The sequence below is a fragment of the Nannospalax galili genome, unplaced genomic scaffold (genome assembly GCF_000622305.1).
Source record: "Nannospalax galili isolate Female #2095 unplaced genomic scaffold, S.galili_v1.0 scaffold283, whole genome shotgun sequence".
Classification (NCBI taxonomy): domain Eukaryota; kingdom Metazoa; phylum Chordata; class Mammalia; order Rodentia; family Spalacidae; genus Nannospalax; species Nannospalax galili.
Genome location: NW_008350535.1, coordinates 3034660 through 3054979, shown reverse-complemented (window position 1 = coordinate 3054979; position 20320 = coordinate 3034660). Strand labels below are relative to the sequence as shown.

Below are 20320 nucleotides of genomic sequence, written 5' to 3'. Positions count from 1 at the left end.
TATTTTAGATAAAGTATTGTTTCATGAAACTGTAGAACTTTATGTTTTGAAGGACTTTAAAGATCATGACTTTTATACAAATAAGTAAACTGAGCCCAAAAGTATCAAGTAAACCTCACCAGGTAATGTGACGGGATTGTGCATCACTTTGCCTTTTTCAGATGTTCTGCGCTCGCGCTCTCTCTCTCTCTCTCTCTCTCTCTCTCTCTCTCTCTCTCTCTCTCTCTCTCTCTGGCACACGTGTGTGAGCATGCTTGTGGAGGTCAGAGGTCAATGTTGGGTGTCTGCCTTAGTCACACTCTACCTTATTTTTTGAGACCAGTTGTCCTCCTGAACCTGGAGTTCATCAATGCCTCTAGGCTGGACTGGCGAAAATCCCAAGGGATCCTCTTGTCTCTACCTCCCAGTGCTGGAATTATAAATGCATGCCTCTGCCTGTTTTTTTACATTCTAGAGATTGAACTCAGGTCCTTGTGTTTACCCAGCAAGCTATTTCCCCAGCCCCTCAGTCCAGCACTCTGTTCATTCTGCTCTTTCCTTACAGCTAAGACACAAGGAGAAAAGGCAAAAAAGAAAGACAAAAGGACAAAGACAAAGAGTGTGGTATCTATCTGTGGGTTTTCAGTGGGATGTGTGGATGTGCGATATCCTGGAGTCTTGGTATCTAGAGGCTGAGCCTCCGTTTGCTTTGCTCTTATTGTGATGCTTTGGAAAAATTATTTAACCCTCTGGACTCACCTGCTTCATAAATAAAAATAAGTTTTCTTTTTTTCCCTGTACTTTTAGGTAGCTGATCTCTTTTTGTGTTTTGATGGGCATGAGGCTTGTAGACATTATTGTTTTGTAACATGTAATGTCCTTAAATCTCTATTTCCTAGAGTTGACATGGTTTATAAATAGATAACTGATGATAAAATTACAATAAATGAAGAGTAGAATGGTGGCCCCTAAACAGATGACTGGATGCTGCCATTCCATCCTGCCCCTTACAGAAGTCTTACCTGGTGATCATGCTGTTTCTGCTCCTTCTGATCTCCCAAAGCAAATTGTCTATTTACTCAAACATAGTTTTCACATTATTTCTAATACAACCGAAGTATGTACAGTGACAGGCTTGGGATACAGCCTCTAACCATTGTTCATACAAAGTGCTGTTTATATCAGTAAGATATTGGTCCAGGAAAGAAAAAATAAATTCTAGAAAGTACATCATTTTTCCAGTTATTCACAAAAATACTTAAGATGATTCGTTCATGAGACTCTATAACATTCACCTTTTTAGCTGTTTAATGAGTTATTGTACTTTATGTACCTTTTAAATTATGTGTAAATAATTGATTAAAAAACTCATTCTGGAGGCTGGAGAGATGGCTCAGCAGTTAAGAGCACTGACTCTTCTTGCAGAGGACTCAGGTTCGATTCCCAGCACCCACATGGTGGTTAACAACCATCTGTAGCTCCAGTTCCAGGGGATCTGATGCCTCCTTCTAAGAAGTGGGCATTGCATGACATGGGTGCACTTACACACATGCAGACAATGCACTCATACACAGGGAATAAAAATAAATAAATAAATAATAAATAAATATATAGAAAAGAAACCCATTCTGACAGGTAAATAGGGAAAGCTGATACATTATTTTCTGGTTTTGAATTTTTAGTAAATAAGCTTAATGTTAATATTGAGATCACTCAGAATGGCTGCTCATTTTATGTCCCATTTTCCTGTTTAGTCTAGGAAAATGATAGAGTGTTTGACTGGAAAAAAAATTCTATCAAGGCCTTTGCAAATAAAGAAGCCTCACAATTACCACAAATCTCCAGGAATTTTATTGTCTGTGGGAAGCAGTTACACTTTGGTATAACTTCAGAAAGCTTGCCATTTACCAGTAGGTTTAGTTAATAAAAGGAAAAAAGTACAGAATATATGGCTTGACCTTTGTTTTTAAAAGAACTTTGGTATACAATTTGTATATTTATTACTGAGAAACTCTAAAGACCTTTGCTTTAACTGATAGAAATAATTAAAACTCTACATACTATTTATATCCAGTCCTACCAATCTCACATTCTGTACCCTAATGTGTCTGTCCAAAAACTGAAGATTTATTTGTCTTTTTATTATTTAAAAATGTAAAAGTTTTCTTATCATACAGTTCTCAATTATCCTTAGTGCCTTACCAGGCAAACTTTTCACCAGTTAGGAAGAAGCCTGATTGAGCAGGACTTCTTTGGGCTTTCAGATACTCTCCAATTCATTGATATTAACATGACTTAAAGTTCTTTGTCATGTTAGTATTTCTGCATATTTTCTAGAAAAAGCTAATCTTTTTCTTAAATTAAAACATACCTAGTTATTGTCCCATATATAAGAACTAACATAAAACTTGACCATCCTGATGAAATAAGAAGAGTTGTTTGAAATCAGGGTACCTGTTAATGCTGAAGAAGCCATGCTGCAGGTAGCAGCTTGGATATACTACTCTTATGATACTTGAGTGCGTCAGTTTCCGACTGGTTTGTCAGACTACCACCTCACAAATGTTTAAGTTACTATCATAAAACAGCACAAAGCTCTAACAACGTATAGTTCTGAAGATCCAAAATGGGTTGACAGGGCTGTGCTCCTGTTGAGGGTTCTAGAGAAGGAGAGTCTCTTTGGTTTCCATTTCCTGCTTTGGAAAGCTATCAGTATTCCTTGACTTACGGCCACTTTCTCATCTTCAGAGACAGCAGTATACTAGCATCACACCTCTTGCTGACCTCCACTTATGCTATTATATCCCATCTGACTCTAACTCCCCTCCCTACCTCTGTCTTAAAAGACACCTGGAAATTCATTGTTCCCTTGTAGATAATGTAAAGTAATCTAACCTCAAGATCCTGTAGTTAATTGTATATGCAAAGTCCTCTTTGCTTTGAAAGATAAAATATTCACAGAATAACCAAAAATCTCCCAATCTAGGGATTAGGACATGGGTATCTTGGTGTGTGTGGGAGGAGGGGGGTCATTTAACTTGCCACAATATGTTAGTGATGAGCACATTTTTTTCTCAGAGAAAGTGAAAAAAGAATGAAATGGATTTGAGTTTGCTGTTGAGAAAATAGTATGCTGATCAGACAGACACTGCCATTTAGTTATAAAATAGTGGCTCTGGAAGGGACTAGAGAGGCTCTTCTCCTGTCCAGCACTCATCTTTCATAGATGACAAGTCCAGAGCTTTCAAGGTAGAACTAAAACATTGTAAGATGTTTGTCATAGGCAGTGCTTTGGAACCTTCGTGGGATTTTAAGGTAGATATTATCTCCTTTCTTTCTTAGAACTGCATTATGGTACTCAGTTCATTTTTCTTTTCCTTTCCTTTTTCTCCTAAGTAACTCTAGTCCTCTAGAATACAGCCTCTTTCCAAGTCTACTTTTGATAGCAAAGAATGCTTTGTTCGTTTATAGACCTCAGACTCAATACAACAAGCTTAAGAATATTTCTGTGCTGTTGTGTCAGTTGGTCTTGTCTAAATATGTTACCAAGGAGACAAGCTTCATATTTAATTATGTACCGTATCAACTCTCAGGTATTTTTGCTGGCTTGAGAGGGACTATATTAGAAACATTAGAAGTTCTCTAATCTTGTTCTCAACATTAACTCTGTTTTCTGTTTTCACCTTTATGTATGAGATCTAATACTGTAGCCCCATGTGACTGTGAAGCGCTTGATCATCGACTGTCTAAGTTGAGATGTTTCATGTATGTAAAAACATACACCAGATTTCTAAGACAATAAAAAAGTAAGAATTTAAAATGTCTTGTTTGTTTTTATGTCAATTACACATTGAAATGATAACATTTTGGGTATGTGAGGTGAATAAAATATATTATTAAATTGTATGTGTTTGCATGTTTTTCTGAGGTTACCAGGAAGTTTTACTGGATATTTGCCTTTTTGATATACTTCTACTATTAGTTCTGTGCTTTTTTCATAGAGCTAATGGTTTTCTGTATGGTCTGATGCTACTTTCTCATCCTAGTAAGAATAGTAAAAATGGTGTTGCTGAATAACTTGGAAATTAGGTACCATTCACAGACCAGTAAAACTACTCATAATCTGATGACCAGTTGTGATACTATGCTGCTATTAAAATATAGTAAAACCTTGATCATTCTGCGGAAATGATAGCAAGAAATAGCTGAATTTAAGAACAGTTTGCCTCTTGGAGTGTTTTAAAACACAAGCTGAGCAGAGTACTGGTTAGTAAGACATACAGAAAAGAACATAGTATTTAAGATTCAGGTAGATTGAGCACTGACTCTGAGTTGCTGCTGTAGCTGAATAGCTTTAGGCAGTTTAGCTCCCTTCTCTGAAATCCGCCTATGAAATGAAACTAATACTGTCTGTCTAATAGGGCTTACCATAAGAGTTAAAGTAATGGAGGTAAAGTTTCTGTCTTACATGAAATTCCCTGGTAAACATGCTTTGTCGGTTGGGATGGGGGGGGGTGCATGACTCGGAAGAGTGGATCGAGTCCCACCTCTGCGACCCTTGCAGATGCTGCAGTTGAGATGGCCCCTCAGACTTGTCCTGAAGTGGGATAACAGAGCTAGACAGGCATCGAATCATCTTCAGATACAGGTCCTCCCTTCCAGAAGGTGGTGAACTTGGGCCAGATAACTTTTTTTACCTCAGAGCAATTCTGAGAGTAAGCCAACAGCAAGACTTCTTGGATCTTTCATTTGTAAAGGGGCCTCTGGGCAGCAGTGCAGTGTCCACCCAGGAGTGTTCATTGCCCTTTCTCTCCATCCTGTTATAAAGCTAGCTTTAGAAATGCGAGACCGCCACTCTACTTATGTCTAAGTACTGTCACTTTGTAAGCCATTTAAGGTGTTCCTCCTCGTTCTTGTTATATTGACATTTTAAAACTAATCTCCTGGAGTCTATGTATATTAGTTACTTTTCTGTTGCTGTGATAAAACACCAAAACCAAGGCAACCTATAGAAGACTTTATTTGACTTATGGTTCCAGAAGGATTAGAGCCCGTCATAGTGGGGAGGCATGGTGGCAGAGGTCGCCAAAGCAGAGGGTTGAGCACTCTCATCTTCAAGCAGGCACAGAAAGCAGAGAGAGCCAGACTGAAAGTGAGCATAGCTATGTATTCTCAAAGGTTGCCCCTAGAGATGTACTTCCTCCAACATGGTCACGCCTCCTAAAGGGTTCATGGTCCTCTCCAAACAGTGCCATAAACTGGGAACCAAGTATCCAAATACTTAGAGCCTATGGGGGACATTCTCATTCAAACCACCACACTGCATTTAAGTTTCTGTGCTATAGTCCTGAGAGAAGACACATAAAGTCATAAGGAAGACAAATTAACTCTCAAAATACTGTCTGTGCTGAGGCAGATCACGATGGCTGAACTCCAAGAAGTTTTAATGGTGATTGTTACTTTCTGTTTCACATTTGGGGGTGGATTTGAAGTATTTCATAATTTTTAATATCTTCCATAAACATTGCATGCATTATTTTATGTGTCATTATTGCATAGTAAAAACACCCCCTACAAGAAAATGAAGTTATCCATAGTTCTAGAAAGTCTCTCAGGTTTCCACTAGAGCACATGGAAAAAGTCTAATAATTTGTTCCTAAAATACAGTCAAGTTTTGATAGCCATGGATTCCGTGTCTGTAGATTCAATGAACCACTGGTAACAAAGTACCTGGACAAAACTGTAGAGGTATTGAGTATGTGCAGACTTTTTTCTAGCTTTACTCTCTATATAATAGAGTATAAAAACTACTTAAATCACATTTCATTGTATTAGCTATTATACGTAATCCAGAGATGATTTATACAGATGACTATATTCAGGTTACAGTTACATATGTTCCCCTCTTGCATAACAGACTTGCGCACCTCCAGACTTTGATACCCAAGGGAGCCCCTGAGAGCAACCTCCTCAAGTTCCTGAGGATACTGTCTGATGCCTTACCCAGTTCTATTTATAACCTCTGACTGGAGCCTTGGAAAGTGTGTCTCCTCTCACCTCCCACTTGCCCTTTCTGTCTGCAGGGCTCATTTGAGACTGTCAGGTACCAATGACAATTGCATCTGCAACTTCCATAAGATATTAAAAGTTAATTTTATTTGTGAGGCTTCGGCTAGCTAACCTAGCCCCTACTCTCAACAGTGTTTAATATTAGCTCGCTCCTGTCTTTTATTGATGCTGGTCTTTGAAAATAAGCTTTTTCTTGACATTAGAGGTTTTTGGTCTTCTTAATAAATGTAAGGATGTGAGAATCACAGCTTAACTCAGGCCCCTTCCAGTACTGTTTATCTTAGTTTTTCTCTTTCCATCTCTTTTCCTTTGGATTTACTGGTTTCTTCTGACATTAAAGTGTTTTATTAGATATTTCTTAATGTCTAAGAATATTACTTTTTGGATGCCATGATTTTCTCCTATGCATTTGGCCAAATTCAAGGATCCCTTGAATGAGAACTTGTGCTTAAAAACCATGTCATTTGTCAGAATAAATATATGATCTAAGTATGAAGTAGAAAATAAGCTTTCTTCTGAAAGGGCAACCTCACTAATTCATGGTCTCTAGAATGTTTGCCCCTGCAGTACGGCAAGTCTCAGGCTGGTAGCAGGTAAGGTGGGTGTCCTGGAAGGCTGAGGGTCAGAGAGTAAGGTGCATAGGCTGTGAAGACACAGAGAACAGGAAAGTTTTGTTGATTTTTATTTACTGTTGGGAGGCCGGGCTTAAATAGATACCAGGGTCATCTTATTGCTACTGAAACAAAACCCTGGTTTGAGGTACCATCGTTGCTTCATTGTTTGATGATACTAGAGGAGAAGAGCAGTCAGACCCCAGATGTGCAGAGCTTTCAGAGCATTCCAAGTCCACTCTTGTTATCCCCTGCCTCAAATATCCTGCCCACACAGTGCTGTGCTAAGTGCTCCATCTCTGCTTTCTTCATCATCCCGTATCATGTCATCGGCATCCACTGGGATTCTTGGCTATCAAGATAAATGAATGAAGGAAGGAAGGACAAAGAAAAAAGAAAAGGAAAACAGATCTTTGATAACATAAAGGCATAAGAAACATCAGGGAATTCAGAGAGGAGGCTTTCCTTTAAGAATCCTAATGAGAAAACCACAGACCTGAACCAAGGAAGGCAGACAGCAGAGGACTAGATACCACATTCCTTTCTGAGAAATACACAGTATGTGATTCTGATGCTGCTGTTGCCACAACAGCCATAACGGTTTTCCTCTGGGCTTATACCCTTGCTGTTAACCTATAGGAACAGGGATTGTCTGCAACCCCACCCTCTGAGACATGGTAGGGGTTTCCTCTAAAGTAGGAAGATGTTTTCAGTGAGTAGCCTAACATCAGGAAATTTCCAATGTGTCATGTTTCCCCTGTTTCTTAGTGAAATTTAGAGGATTTAACTCTCCCCAAATCACTGATCAAGCCAAGATATGAACCCAGGTCTGTTTGGCTTATGAATTTAACTGCTACCAAGCATGTTATTAAGCTTGTGGAAGCCACAGTTAGGCTCTTAGCTACACTGAAATTTGGATAAAGCCTAATGTTAAACTAGAAATCTATTGGTTTTGCTTTGATGGTTTGATACAAGATTGCACATGTCTAGCTGGCTTGGTTCCATGGGAACCCAACAGATATTGTGGGAGCCATAGATGAGGAGGAGGGTAGAAACAATGTCACCAGGTTAGGGGAAACGCCTTTGAAATTGCCCTGTATCCCTTAAACCTCATAAAGTCTGGCCCAGTTTGAGAAGTTTATGTATGTGTAGAACCTGGACCAGACTTTTGACCTTCTGAATCTGCTTCGTGATTTTTCTAAACCCTTCAGGAATGTATTTGAGGACAAACCGGTACCGGTCTAAACTCTCACCCAGACCTTCTGTTCTGGAAATGAACTTCTGAATCCCCCAAAGTACAGCTTTGGAAAAAAATAGAATTTTTTCCCTCAACCTTCTATATTCTTTGTCTTTAAGTGGGATTCTGGAGACTCCTTACTGATTGAGGTGTTAAAATAACATCTATGCAATATAGGCAATTTGGTTTATTGTGCTTTTGAAACTGAAAATCAAGGACTTGGTTACCGAAACTGTCTCTAAAGTACCAACTTTCTAGGTCTTCTGTGACTAACAGACCTTGCTGCTTTTATCACATTCTGACCATTCCTTACTGTAGCGTTGGTGCGAGTCAAGTAGATCCAGACACCTTCACAGTGATCAAATTAACTCTACATTAAGATAGACTACAGTTGGACCCTAGACACCTTTGATTTCAGTCTGTGTCATTCACATTATAGTAAGTTGAGGAGAGTCTTTTGATGCAGCACAGGAATCCACATCAGCTACTGGGAAGAAAGAAAAGTTATACAGAATTCCAGTGATGTGCTAGTACTGCCTGTGCAAACCCATTTCACAGCTTCTCAGCATCCTTGATCCAGCTTATCTCCCACAGCCCCTTCCTCCTCCTGGTCTCATTGGTCCTCAGTCACTTGCACTCACTTTTCACCTCTCCCCCCCAGGTATTTTGTATGCCCGCTGGTCCCTTTCTTTCTCTTCATTCTCTTCCTTCATCCTCCAGGTCCCTTCTCATTCATTATTTCCTCTGGGAACTCTTCTTAATCTTCCTTAAGGCCAGGACAGGTTGCAATCCTTTCAGAGTTCTGTCTGCTTTTTCATCATAATATTGACACTGTTACAGATTTGTGTTTGTTTGAAGGACTGGTTATTTGCTAATCAATTTTTTGATTGTCTGTCTCAATAGGAACAGGATTTTTGCCTGATTTGGCTTAATACTCTGTTCCTAGTGCCTGGAATAGTAAATGAGGTAAATGAAAATGTTGAGCCGAATTAAACAGATACTTTGTCACTTGCACTATAGAGATTACAGTTACTCTTCATAGCATCAAGTGGGAACCACTATGTGTGTGTGTGTGTGTGTGTGTGTGTGTGTGTGTGTGTATGTTTGTGTGTGTGTAATTAAATAAGGCTTTCTGATGGTTAGTTTGCATTGTCAGCTTGATTGAATTAGAAATGCCTAGGGATTTATTGAGAAATACCTTTGGATATGTTACAGTATTTCCAGAGAGGAGTAACTGAGGAGGAAAGGTTTGCCCTGCCTGTGGGTGGCACGATCCCCTGGCCTAGGCTCAAGGAACGAATGAAAAAGGCAAAAGAAAGCCAAGGATTCTCATTTCTTTGCTTCCTGATCTTGGCATGCTCGCTCTATCACAGCTGCTTCTGCATCCATGGCGTCCCGGCCGTCATGGACCATATCCCCTTAGAGCAGGAGCCAGAATAAATCTTTTCTCCCTTAAGTTGTTTTATCACTAGGAATAGAAAAGAAACCAATACAGCTCGAAATTATTGACTGCTAGAAATTAATAAGTGATCCAAACTCTGAAGCATACTAATCAAAGAATTGATTTTGAAGTATTGGTAATCTTAAGAGTATCTTGACAATCTTAAAGGATCTTGAAGTATTGGTAATCATTTATCTCTGATAAATGAAAATGATATAGAAAAACAGTGCTGTGTTTTCTTTTTGAATCGTATATTAGGAGAAAATACAAGTAGAATTATTTACTTTGATTGACACTTTCTTACATAGAAATATAATTTATCTCTGCTATGAAGCATTATGAGGGCAAGGTCTCTAATCATTTCGTTTCCTCATAGACACTGTGACTGGCATGGATTAGGCACTTGGGGAATGTTTATTGACTCACAGTTGATGGTGTAAAGAGGTAATTATGCTTGGGTTTATTGGATTAACTTCTGGAACAGAATATTTTCTCAGTGTCTACTACCCCGTATACAATTATTAGCTCACTCACCTGGAAGAACAGCTTTGGGATTTAGAAATAGCACTTCCGTATTTGCATCCTGCATTTCTTTTGCAGCAGAGAAAAGAGGAGTACCTTCTTGTAACAAGAATCTATCCTATTTCTGGCGTATAGAATATATTAGTTTTTCTCCCCCCTCCAGAAAACCTAGTAATTCTGAGACAAGGTTCTTCACCATGTGATGGTTGGCGGAGACCTGAGTTACTTGTGACAGTGTCAGTTATGCAGAGCTGCGTGGAAGATGCAGGCCTGCTTCCTTATGCATCTTAATACTCTGAACTAGCAAAGCTAATGTATGGCTCTGTTATAAAACAACACGAGTGACTTGATTTAGTAGGGAAGAACGTTCTCTGAAGTTTGGGGCAACTTCTTGCCTTATGAAGTGTCTTTATTGTCCCTCAATCATGTATTTAATTTTAAATATAAGAAGGTTCTATTTAAAGGATTTCCCCCACCCTGTTACTTTTGTATGTTTGGAGAACAGATGGAACTGGAAGCATGTGATGCTACAGTCAGGATTGTGGACGGGTGGAGTGAAGCTGTACACCCTCACAGGTTGAACAAATCATAGGTTTTCTGATTTCCTACTGCCAGTTACTATAGGGTGATTGATTGTTAAAGATGATTTCATTTTAGTTTTTAGTTTGCATTCCAAATAATTGCTTATGAATCAGAGAAAGCTGTAGCTACCCTGCAGGGCAAAACTTTTCTGTGTTTGGGATGAGTAAAGGGTGAAGTCATGTATGTACAACGCTTTCACAGCAGGCTTCAGGGCGAGAGAACAACAGTAGCCAAGCGATACAGGCCAAGTCACTGTTCTGTGAGAAATTGCCTGAGTCCTATTTTGGAAAATGAGGGTATGGTAAAATTGATAGACTAGTATCACATGGCAGCATTGTTCAGGACAGACTCTAATACATATATCAAATGCAAAGGGGCCTATTCCAGACCTCTTATGACTGGACCATTTGAGTATCAAGGTTTTGTTGTAGGGCATAGAGTGCTGGTAAAAGCTAGACTGCTACAGTTTCTGGGATTCAAAATGACTTTCCTGGTTAATGAGATATCAGATGGAATAAGACAAGAGAAATGACATAATGAGTTTTCTTTACCTAATTTAGTTTGGCCTTTAATGTGAAGTTATTTATTATATAGGTGTTTCATCACTCTGTTGGTACATTCTGTTCTCTAGAAGGGTAACTACTTTTTTCTTTTTTTTAAATTTTATTTTATGTGTATGCGTGTATTGCCTGCATGTAGGTAAGTGCACCCATGTTGTGCAATGCTCATGGAGGACAGAAGAGGCTGTCAGATCCCCTGGAACTGGAGTTAGGACAGTTGTTAGCTGCCATGTGGGTGCTGGGATTCGAACCCAGGTCTTCTGTAAGAACAACCAGTGTTCTTAACCACTGAGCCATCTCTCCAGCCTCTACTTTTTTCAGTGTATATTTTTATTGAGTTTTGTGCATTTTGCATATCTTTTTTAAAAAATCTTATTATTTTTATTTTATGTGTATGAGTGTATTGCCTGCATGTAGGTAAGTGCACCCATGTTGTGCAATGCCCACAGAGGACAGAGAGGCTGTCAGATCCCCTGGAACTGGAGTTTTGGACAGTTGTTAGCTGCCATGTGCATCTGGGATTCGAGCCCAGGTCTTCTGCAAGAACAGTCAGTGTTCTTAACTGCTGAGCCATCTCTCCAGCCCCCATTTCACACATCTTAATCGTAGTTATAACCCCTCCCCTCTCTACCCTCTCCATAGGCTCCCCCATTGGATTTCATGCATTCAGTCATATATGTTAAGGCCTATTGAGTCAAGTTTGTATCCTCAGACACCAGGGCGTCCCTTGGTATGAGTTCATCCAGTGGAGCCTGGTCAACCTGCCTAGAGTCACTTAGAAGGGTAACTACTTTGGTGATGTTAGTCTCTGTGGAAAGGAGGAACATCCAGAGCACAGAAGGGTTCAGGCCTCACCCCTGCCATACCAGAGACCCAGAAGCTGGCATGTTTTTTGGACTCTTAAGACTGGGTTCTAAACAACTGCAGAGTTGAGCTTTCAGGTGTCTCTTCTATAATTGTTACATGGGTGGTCGTCTCCGTTTCATTTCTGGCGTTTGTCCCTCAGCATCCACTTTTCCACTTCCAGACAATCATTTCAAGCTTTTTGAAGTCTGGAAAGACGTTTTTTCATGAGATGTTTTCCTTTTAAACAACAAATAGTGTAAGGAACAATCAAATAACCTCCCGCACCTCAAATCCCTTCTATATTACAAATTAGGAAACCCTGTTACATTTAAATTAACGGTTAGGTCCTGAAAAAGTCACTTCAGTTTTTTTTTAATCTTTGGGAATCTCCATTTAGAAAATGAAGAGGCTGGAGGTGATTATTTGTAAATCCTCTTTCCATCCTGATAGAAAGTTTGAGTACAAAGGACTAGCCTGGAAAATTATTTATTAACATATTTATGGAAGCAGCAGCATCCTCCTGAAGATGCTGGTCCATGTGACAGAGAAATCTCAGCCAGCACCTACCCTCACCCAGCTCAGCATCTGGTCATTTTGCTCTGTCTCAGTCCAGTGTAATTATGAGTAGCCTGGGGAAAGCCTCGCGGGCCATTCGGATTAGGGGATTGTTAAAACCTCCATTCTGCTCTGATATCAAGGGAAGCTGGGCTCCTATATCTCCCCAGACTCCTCTCACCTCGCCATCCCTTCTAAGCCTCTGGATGACTGGTACGCATGGTACACCTCCACTGTCTTCTCTCCAGTGTTCATAACTGAGTCCTTAGCTTTTCCCTTGTTTATTTGGTTGACTGGGTTTTTTGTTGTTGTTGTTGTCATCGTTGCTCTTGTTTTGTTTTGTTTTTACCAGTAGTGTTCCATGAGATTGTCTCAGAAATGAAGGAAGCATCTGCCAAGGAACATTATTTTTCTCCCAGCTATCTCATGATGGGTCTGCAAGTCTTTCAGTACATTGATACCCAGGGTATTTACCTTTGTCAGTACGTTGTGATAGCATTTCCTGTTTTTCCCACCCACCATTTCAACTAAATGAGAGTGGTTCAAATTTAGGGGCACAGTTGTGTGAGTGCTTTATGTCTCCACCACCTGACAATACAGCTGGTTCAGAAAACAATTGGAAAAGTGTTTTGTTTAGTTATGACATAGTGTAGACATATTTACTGCACCATTATCTATTGCAGTAAAAAGACAGTAAATAAAGTGTCCAATAATATGACTGATAAAGCATAGTACATTCATATAATAAAATAAGCAGTTATTGATGAATGACACAGCTTTACATGTGATTAAGAAAAACAGCTAGAGTATCTATTTTTCCCTTTATTGCTCATAAGGAAATGGATTTGTATATATCCGGTATGTATGTTTTTACTATGGAAGAGTACATACAAAACTGGTATTAGTTCTTATTTCTGAGTAGAAAGACTAAGCAACCAGTTTGGGGAGAAGACTTCAATTACATGTTTTTCTTCTGAGCAAAAGCAAAATAAAATAAAAATTCATTGTTATTTACTATACTCATTTTTTTTTCAGAGCGTTTAATGGCATGAAATTGCATAAGCAGACGTGTTTTTTTATTGACTTTTTTGTGTATTTCGTACAGGACATCTCAATAAATCTTAATCATCTTTATACCACCTTCCTCACTGGCACCCTCCCATAGCCCCCCCCCCATTCATACATTCTGTCATTTATGTTAAGGCCTATTGTGTTAAGTTAGTGTCTCCAAATGTTCCTCAGTACAGGTTCATCTACTGAGGTCTAGGCATTCTATCTAGAGTCCCTCGCTTTAGGAAGATCAGCTCTTCCTCACCCAGTTGCCAATATTTCTTCAGCTAAGATTGGGGTCTGCTCTTCATTCCCCCAGTTCTTTGCTAGGTTTTTGTCTGTTTGAGTTTGCATGGGCCTTGTGCATGCTGACACCATTGGGATGGGAGATAAGCAGATGTGTTTTATGTTTAAGTAGTTTGCTTATTCCATATGGAGTCACTGAGCTGCTCTCTACCAGTTGCTGATATGGGCTCTGAGATGCATATGAGTTTAGACAAAATAAGTGTCCTGAAGACAAGCATGTGGTGGGGGTTAAGATGGAGAGTGATTAGTGTGGAAATGAAGGGCACTTTAGGGAGGGTGGCCCTTTGAAAGATTGCCACTTGGGCTGACTCTTGAATGATGAGAAGGCAGCTACAGGGACAGTAGAGGGGTAGAAGAAGCAGGAGGACAGCAAGTAGGGGGAATCATTGAAAAAGGTTCAGAAAGGATGCAAGGCCATGTTCCATGCACAAGCTGTATGGAATCTACAGTCCAGGGCATTAGTGTGGCATAAGGAGATGGATCTGATTGAATGCGATAGTAATATTAGGCAGTGGTAGGGATGGCATTTAGGTCAGATGAGATCAGAGCACCATGACCCTTGAGATCCAGTTTTATTGCTTCTCAGGTTTCTCTTAAGAACATGCTTAAGAGGTTGGAAATACCTTTTGCTATTAGTTCTTAGACTCTGACAGCCACTCCAGCAGTTCTCATCACCATCCAAATACAAGTATGTATTCTGGAGCAGAGAACACAGGGCAGGGATGGATGAAGGCTTTTCCCTCTGGTTGGTAGAAAGCCTGGCTGCAGAAGCTGTAGTGGGGAGATGGTACTCTGTCATATATCATGACATGGAGCTTGATCTGGCAGTGTCACAGCATCCTAAACTGGTCATCCCATCTGTACAGGGGGATTGTGATGCCACCTCAGGCCACCTGATGGATTTGTCAGCATGAGGCTTAAAATAAGGCACAAGGCTACTTCTCTAAAGTTTTAGGTATTGCACAGAAGCAAGTAGTTATTAGTAATGGCTTCCAGGGCTAATGCCAGTTGGATGATAATCATGCAAAAATAATACATTTCATCTATACATTCTAGAAATGAAGCTAGATATCATATTGTGGGATGTAGATTTTCTCTTTCTAAGTAATCATTCTGGTAGAGAAAAAGAATGTTAATCTCTTCACGAGACATATTCTGATTTCTCCTGTAGTAACTGCCAAATATCCAAAGGATATGATGGCTGGTGCTGTCTATTTTGCCCCACACTGGGGAGGCTGTCGGCTTCTTTACATAGGACTATTTGAAATCTGCTTGGATGTGGTTCCACCTCAGGTTTACATTGCTTAGATACACTCACCTAAAGAATCATCATATGCGTCAGCTAGAATTGCATGTATTCTAAATGATTAGCTTTACTCTACCGTTGCAGTACATCTACATCTTTGGAATGTGCCCCATAAAGTACAAGGTCATCGTATTCCCAGTCACTACTTGAAAAGAGGAAAGTGTACCTCAAGGAAGATGGAATGATTCATAGACTCTGAACTCAGTGCAACCCTAAGGCAGAAGAGATCTTCCCACACATAGTTTCTATCATTATTTTAGACTAAATTCCACTTAACTGAAGCCCCAAGGCTTCAAGGACAAGGGAGACAGTGCAGCTGTTCTGTTACCTGGCCTGCTGACAGGGGATGTCCAAATACCTCAAGTAACAGCAGAAAGCATCCATATTTGGTTAGATAGTGTATAAAATTTGCAATCCTGAATCATGAGAGGGAAGTCAAGTTTGAGGATTGTGGAGGACCAAGGAAGCACTTTCTTCTCAGCATAGTTTTTACAAACAACTTTTAGGTTTTATTTATATTAATATCAAAACCACCTTTTTTCTGGGAGACTGCTTTTATGTCACTGACCCTCTACCTCAGGGATGCCAGACAAGTCAGGTGTTACAATCTGAAATATTGTTTGTAATATTTTTATTGGTTCTTTGAGAACTTCATACAGTGTATTTTGACCGTATTCAGACCCTTCAATCCTCATCCCCTCCCTCTGACTTGTGTACTCTATTATTATTTCTCTTTTTTAAAAGGCCCAATGAGTCTAATTTGTGTTCCCCAAATGCTCTAGGTTATGGGTCCATCCCATGGAGTCCGATCAATCTACCAGGTGTTACACACTTAAGGAAAACTGTCTTTCCCTTTCCCAGCAGCCATCAATTGCTGATAGAGCCTCAGCTAGGGCTGGCCCACCTCCCCTCCATGCTGGGTTTGTTTGGCTTGGGCTTGCACAGGTCTTGTACATGCTGTCACAAGTGTTGTGATTTAATATGTACAAATGACCTGTTGTGTCCAGACAACAAGGATTCTTTGTATTCATTTGCCACCTTTGGATCTTATCTTTCCACTCCCCTCTGCAATGATCCCTGAGCCTTCAGAGGTGAACGTATGATGTAGGTGTCCATTTAGGGCTGAGCACTGCACAATCTCATATTCTCTGCATGTTGACCAGCTGTGTGTCTCTGTATTAATTATCATCTGCTGCAAGAAGAAGCTTCTCTGGTGAGAGTTCAGAGATGCACTCATTTATGAGTGTAACAATAAGTCATTACCAGTCAGTTTACTACGATGTCTGTTTAGCAGAATAACAGTAGTAAGTTCTCCCCTATGGCCTGTGACTTGTCTAGCCACAAGTTCTTTGCCCTAATAATAGTGCCAGATATGGGCCTCATCTTGGGAAGTAGACTTTAAATCCAGTCAGATGGTGGTTGGTTCTCCCAGAGCACTCCTGTCATTATTGCACCGGTGGGCATATCTTGCCAGGCTAGGCATTATTGTAGCTCACTTGGTTCATGGCTGGATAAGGCTTTTCCTCAGATTATATAAATCATTTACCTTTTATTATTGAGTATTATGTTCAAAAGTAGTCAGAACTAAAATGATTGTTTTCTAATAGTGCCCAACTTGTAATTCTTGTTCAGAAGGTGGTATGCTCCCATATGCAAAGAGCATTGGAAAAGCTCCCTATTGATCTGGATTGCCTTTATTGATCTTACGCCAAGCATATTTAAAGTTGCTATGTGCTAACCCCTTAACTTTTTTTTTTTTTAGCTTTTCAGTTTGATAGCAAACATCTTCTGCATTGCTGAGCAAGTTTGCCATTTCTGCCTAAATATCTAGCTGTAGTAATCTAAGATCATAGGAGACATTTAATTCCAATGCAATTTAAAGTGCTATTATAAACGGTATGTGACTTGAAACGGGGAAGAAAGGAAAATTATTGATCACCAAGATTGTGGCTACCATCCTGTCACTAGCCTGTCAGTGACTGAGCCTGTTGACATCCATCTGTATTTCTTTTCCCCTTTTAGAAATGTAGCTCCATCCGTTCCCACCCCATGTGGTGCCTTGCAGATTACTTGCGACTTTTATTTGTGGTATCTTTTTTGTTGTTGACAGTAATGAACTTACTGCAGATATCACAAGAGAAGTGGTGTTGCTATTTGGAATGTTAATGAATTGCTTGCCTGGCCAATTGCCATTTGTTCCAGTGTGAATATGGTGTGTGTGTGTGTGTGTGTGTGTGTAAGAGAGCAGAGTAGCAGGGGTGGGCTTCCTTTTTTTTTTTTTTTTTCCTCTTCGCAGCCAGTGACGTGAGCATGCCTGGAACAATCAGACTGGCTGCAAACAGGGTAGTTGAAGATGCTGGGGGAGGGAGCCTCGCACGTCCTGAGCTAAGGCGGATCACAGAGCTGCTCAGGAGCTGCTTGGGGCCGCTGGAGTACAACGGGCAGAGTTCCTTCAACATTAGAGCCTTGTAACGGGTGGAAAGTGCCTTTTTATTTCTCCAGATCTCTTCCCTAGTAGACCTTCAAAATGATTGGCGTGAATAGTGTTCAGAGTACCAGCAAGGTCCGGGTAAGGACCTCAGGTTCTGTGAAATACTCCCGGGAGGATTCTATTCGGAGGCAGTCCCACCGGTCAAAGTCTATGAAAATTTCCAACTCCTCAGAGTTTTCTGCTAAGGAGACCAAGGTAAAGAAATGCTGTGCTGAACATTATTGACAATTGTATAGTGGGATAACAGGATACGATGCAGTTTCAGCATCTCGTGTGCAGTGACAGGCTGAGAAAGTAACAGGGAGCATAAAATGTCTCTAAGATAATCAGGTGAGATTGGGGTGAGGCATGATACCTTAACTCCAGCTGCAGGGATCACTGTGTTGTGGGGCAGTTTTAACAGGGCCAGTTTGTGGAAGAGGAGGACCGAGGCAATATTCAGACTGAGATGATTGTGGAATCAATGTGGTGGTTGGCACATTGGCCTTGTTTTAGTCTCTGAAAGGTTGCCTTGACAAATGGCTTTTCAGTGCAGTGTATTTTTAGAACAGCAAGAATGTAGCAGTATCTTATATCTTGTGTGATTTTATCTTTCATTGAGTTGATTTTTTTTCTTCCTTTCTCTGGTGTCTCCCTTTCCCTCAGTCTATGGAGCTGGTTTCAAAAGTGATCTGTTAAGCTATCATGTTCATCCCCAGGTGTGTGTAACTGGGAGAAATGTCTTCTTTTGTGTTCTTCACACATGTGTGTGCTGATGCCTTGCTACCATTAAAGCCCTGATGTTTGGTGACTGTGTTTGAGATAATATCTTGGTTCCTGTGGAATGGGAAGGGAGTGATTACGTAGTGAAGTGGGCATTTACTACATGCAACATATTCTTGAGATTCTTCCCACCACCATCTGTGTGAGCAGGGTACTCAGAAACACTCCCACTCCACAGGTTTAAAAATGGAATGATGGAATCATAGGATCACAGAACTCTGGGACTGGAGATGTGGCTGATTATGACAAGATTCATAGGCTTGGAGACATGCAGGGAAAGCTTCAGGAGGTGGATCTCAGTGTCATTTCAGCCTTCACATGGCCTCTTTCCAGACCTTCTGAGAGCGACATCGGGTCTACACCCTCCCACCTTGTACCAGTGCCCTCCTCTCCTGCCCCCTCACAGCCCCTTCCTTCAGTGTCCTTACATTATTGAAAGACTTTGGTTATAACAAGTTCCTCTCAAAATATGACAGGGGAGGGATAGCAGAATACCTTGATGTGACTTTAAGAAATATGTTCGCTCTGCATCTGTCATCTTACATTATGACACACAAGACTCTAACCCCATCAGTTAATAACAATCTATTCTGGCTCCAGTAAGAAGCTTCAGAGGTGGCTTTTTCTTTCTCAGTAATTTTTGGCCTTAGATTTGGGAACAAGCATATACCTTTTGACAGTCTTTGAATGTGGCCAGAATGGTCCCTACTGCAACTGCTCTGAGACCGACCTCCCTGGCATGATGTCTGCAGACCCCTGTGACACAGACCCCAAAGGTTTATTTGAGTGTTAAATACGAATGTAGAGGAATGTATGTGGCGGCCAGCATGGTTATAAAATTGACTTCTACAAAGAGCAGCAATGGGATCCTATAGCTTGTATTCGGAAGTAAGGGATCATCATTATGAATGCTTTTGCAGCCCAAATGCCGATCCTGGTGCTAGTCATTTGCTCACAATTGGGGTCATATGCTGCATATTAGAAGCTGACATGCCAAATGAGCAAATTCTCTACCATCTTCTCTATATATCACACAGTTATAGCCACTCCTGTTTGATAGGCATCTATGCACTTATGGGATATTGCAAACCTTGCAAGTTACCAAGACTATAAAAGTCCCTGATAGGACTACAGTCAAGAGGTCACCATGTGATATTTGGAGATTATAGTCATATTTTTTTAAAGTATATTTGAGATACTATATGGTCTCTTGAGTTCTGAGATGTTTATTCAAGACTATATCTAAGCTCTTGGTATTTGTCTCTGTCTCTCCCTCTCTCCATATATATTTGTGTGTGAGTCTGTGTGTGTGTATTAGAATTGTAAATTAGATTATTTTATCACTCATTAGTAATTTTGGATCCCTAAATGAAGCTGAATAACCTAGGTTTGTACCCTAAACTTTCGAACGGAATTCTGTTCTGGATATGCGTAAATACATGGTAACTTGTGTTCTCTCCTACACTGCATATACTTTATCCAAGTGTTAATAATTAGAAAACTCATCAACTGACTTGTATCTAGGAGTACATTTTTTGTACTTAAAAGCAAATCAGTGTTTCATTTTCCTGCTAGTCGTGTAAAATAGCACATCTTTATCTGACTCTTCAGAAAAACTGAAATTCGTCTTAGAGGATAAGAAATATTACTCCTTCCATCCCATCATACCGCTCCTTCCTCCATAAAAGACAATAGTAAGATATCATTAATTAACTCAGGATATGCTTGGAGGATTTACTTCTCATTCTTCATTTCCATCTCGCACTCTCTCTCTCTCTCTCTCTCTCTCTCTCTCTCCTCTCTCTCTCTCTGCCAGGCTCTTTCTTTCTAGAACAAGTATAGTTTCTTCTCTTCAGGAATTTGAATTATAATGTTTTGTATTCTTTGAAAACCTTTGTCTTTCATGTTTAACTTCTATTTTATTGGCCATAAAACTTGTGTTTTGTTAAAAACCCCAGCTCATTTGTAGGCCTCACTTTTCATCTGCTATGTCTTTTGTTCTT

At 40.1% G+C, this 20320-nt stretch overlaps 1 protein-coding gene across 1 annotated transcript in view; it reads left to right on the top strand.

Moving 5' to 3' along the window:
* Nucleotides 1–17430: 17430 nt before the first annotated feature.
* Nucleotides 17431–20320, top strand: part of LOC103745804 (PH and SEC7 domain-containing protein 3) — a 143940-nt gene continuing 141050 nt past the window's right edge. Inside the window, exon 1 of the mRNA XM_008847809.2 lies at nt 17431–17750. Coding sequence (XP_008846031.1) covers nt 17592–17750 — 159 coding nt within the window. The 5' untranslated portion in view covers nt 17431–17591. The remainder of the gene's footprint in view (nt 17751–20320) is intronic.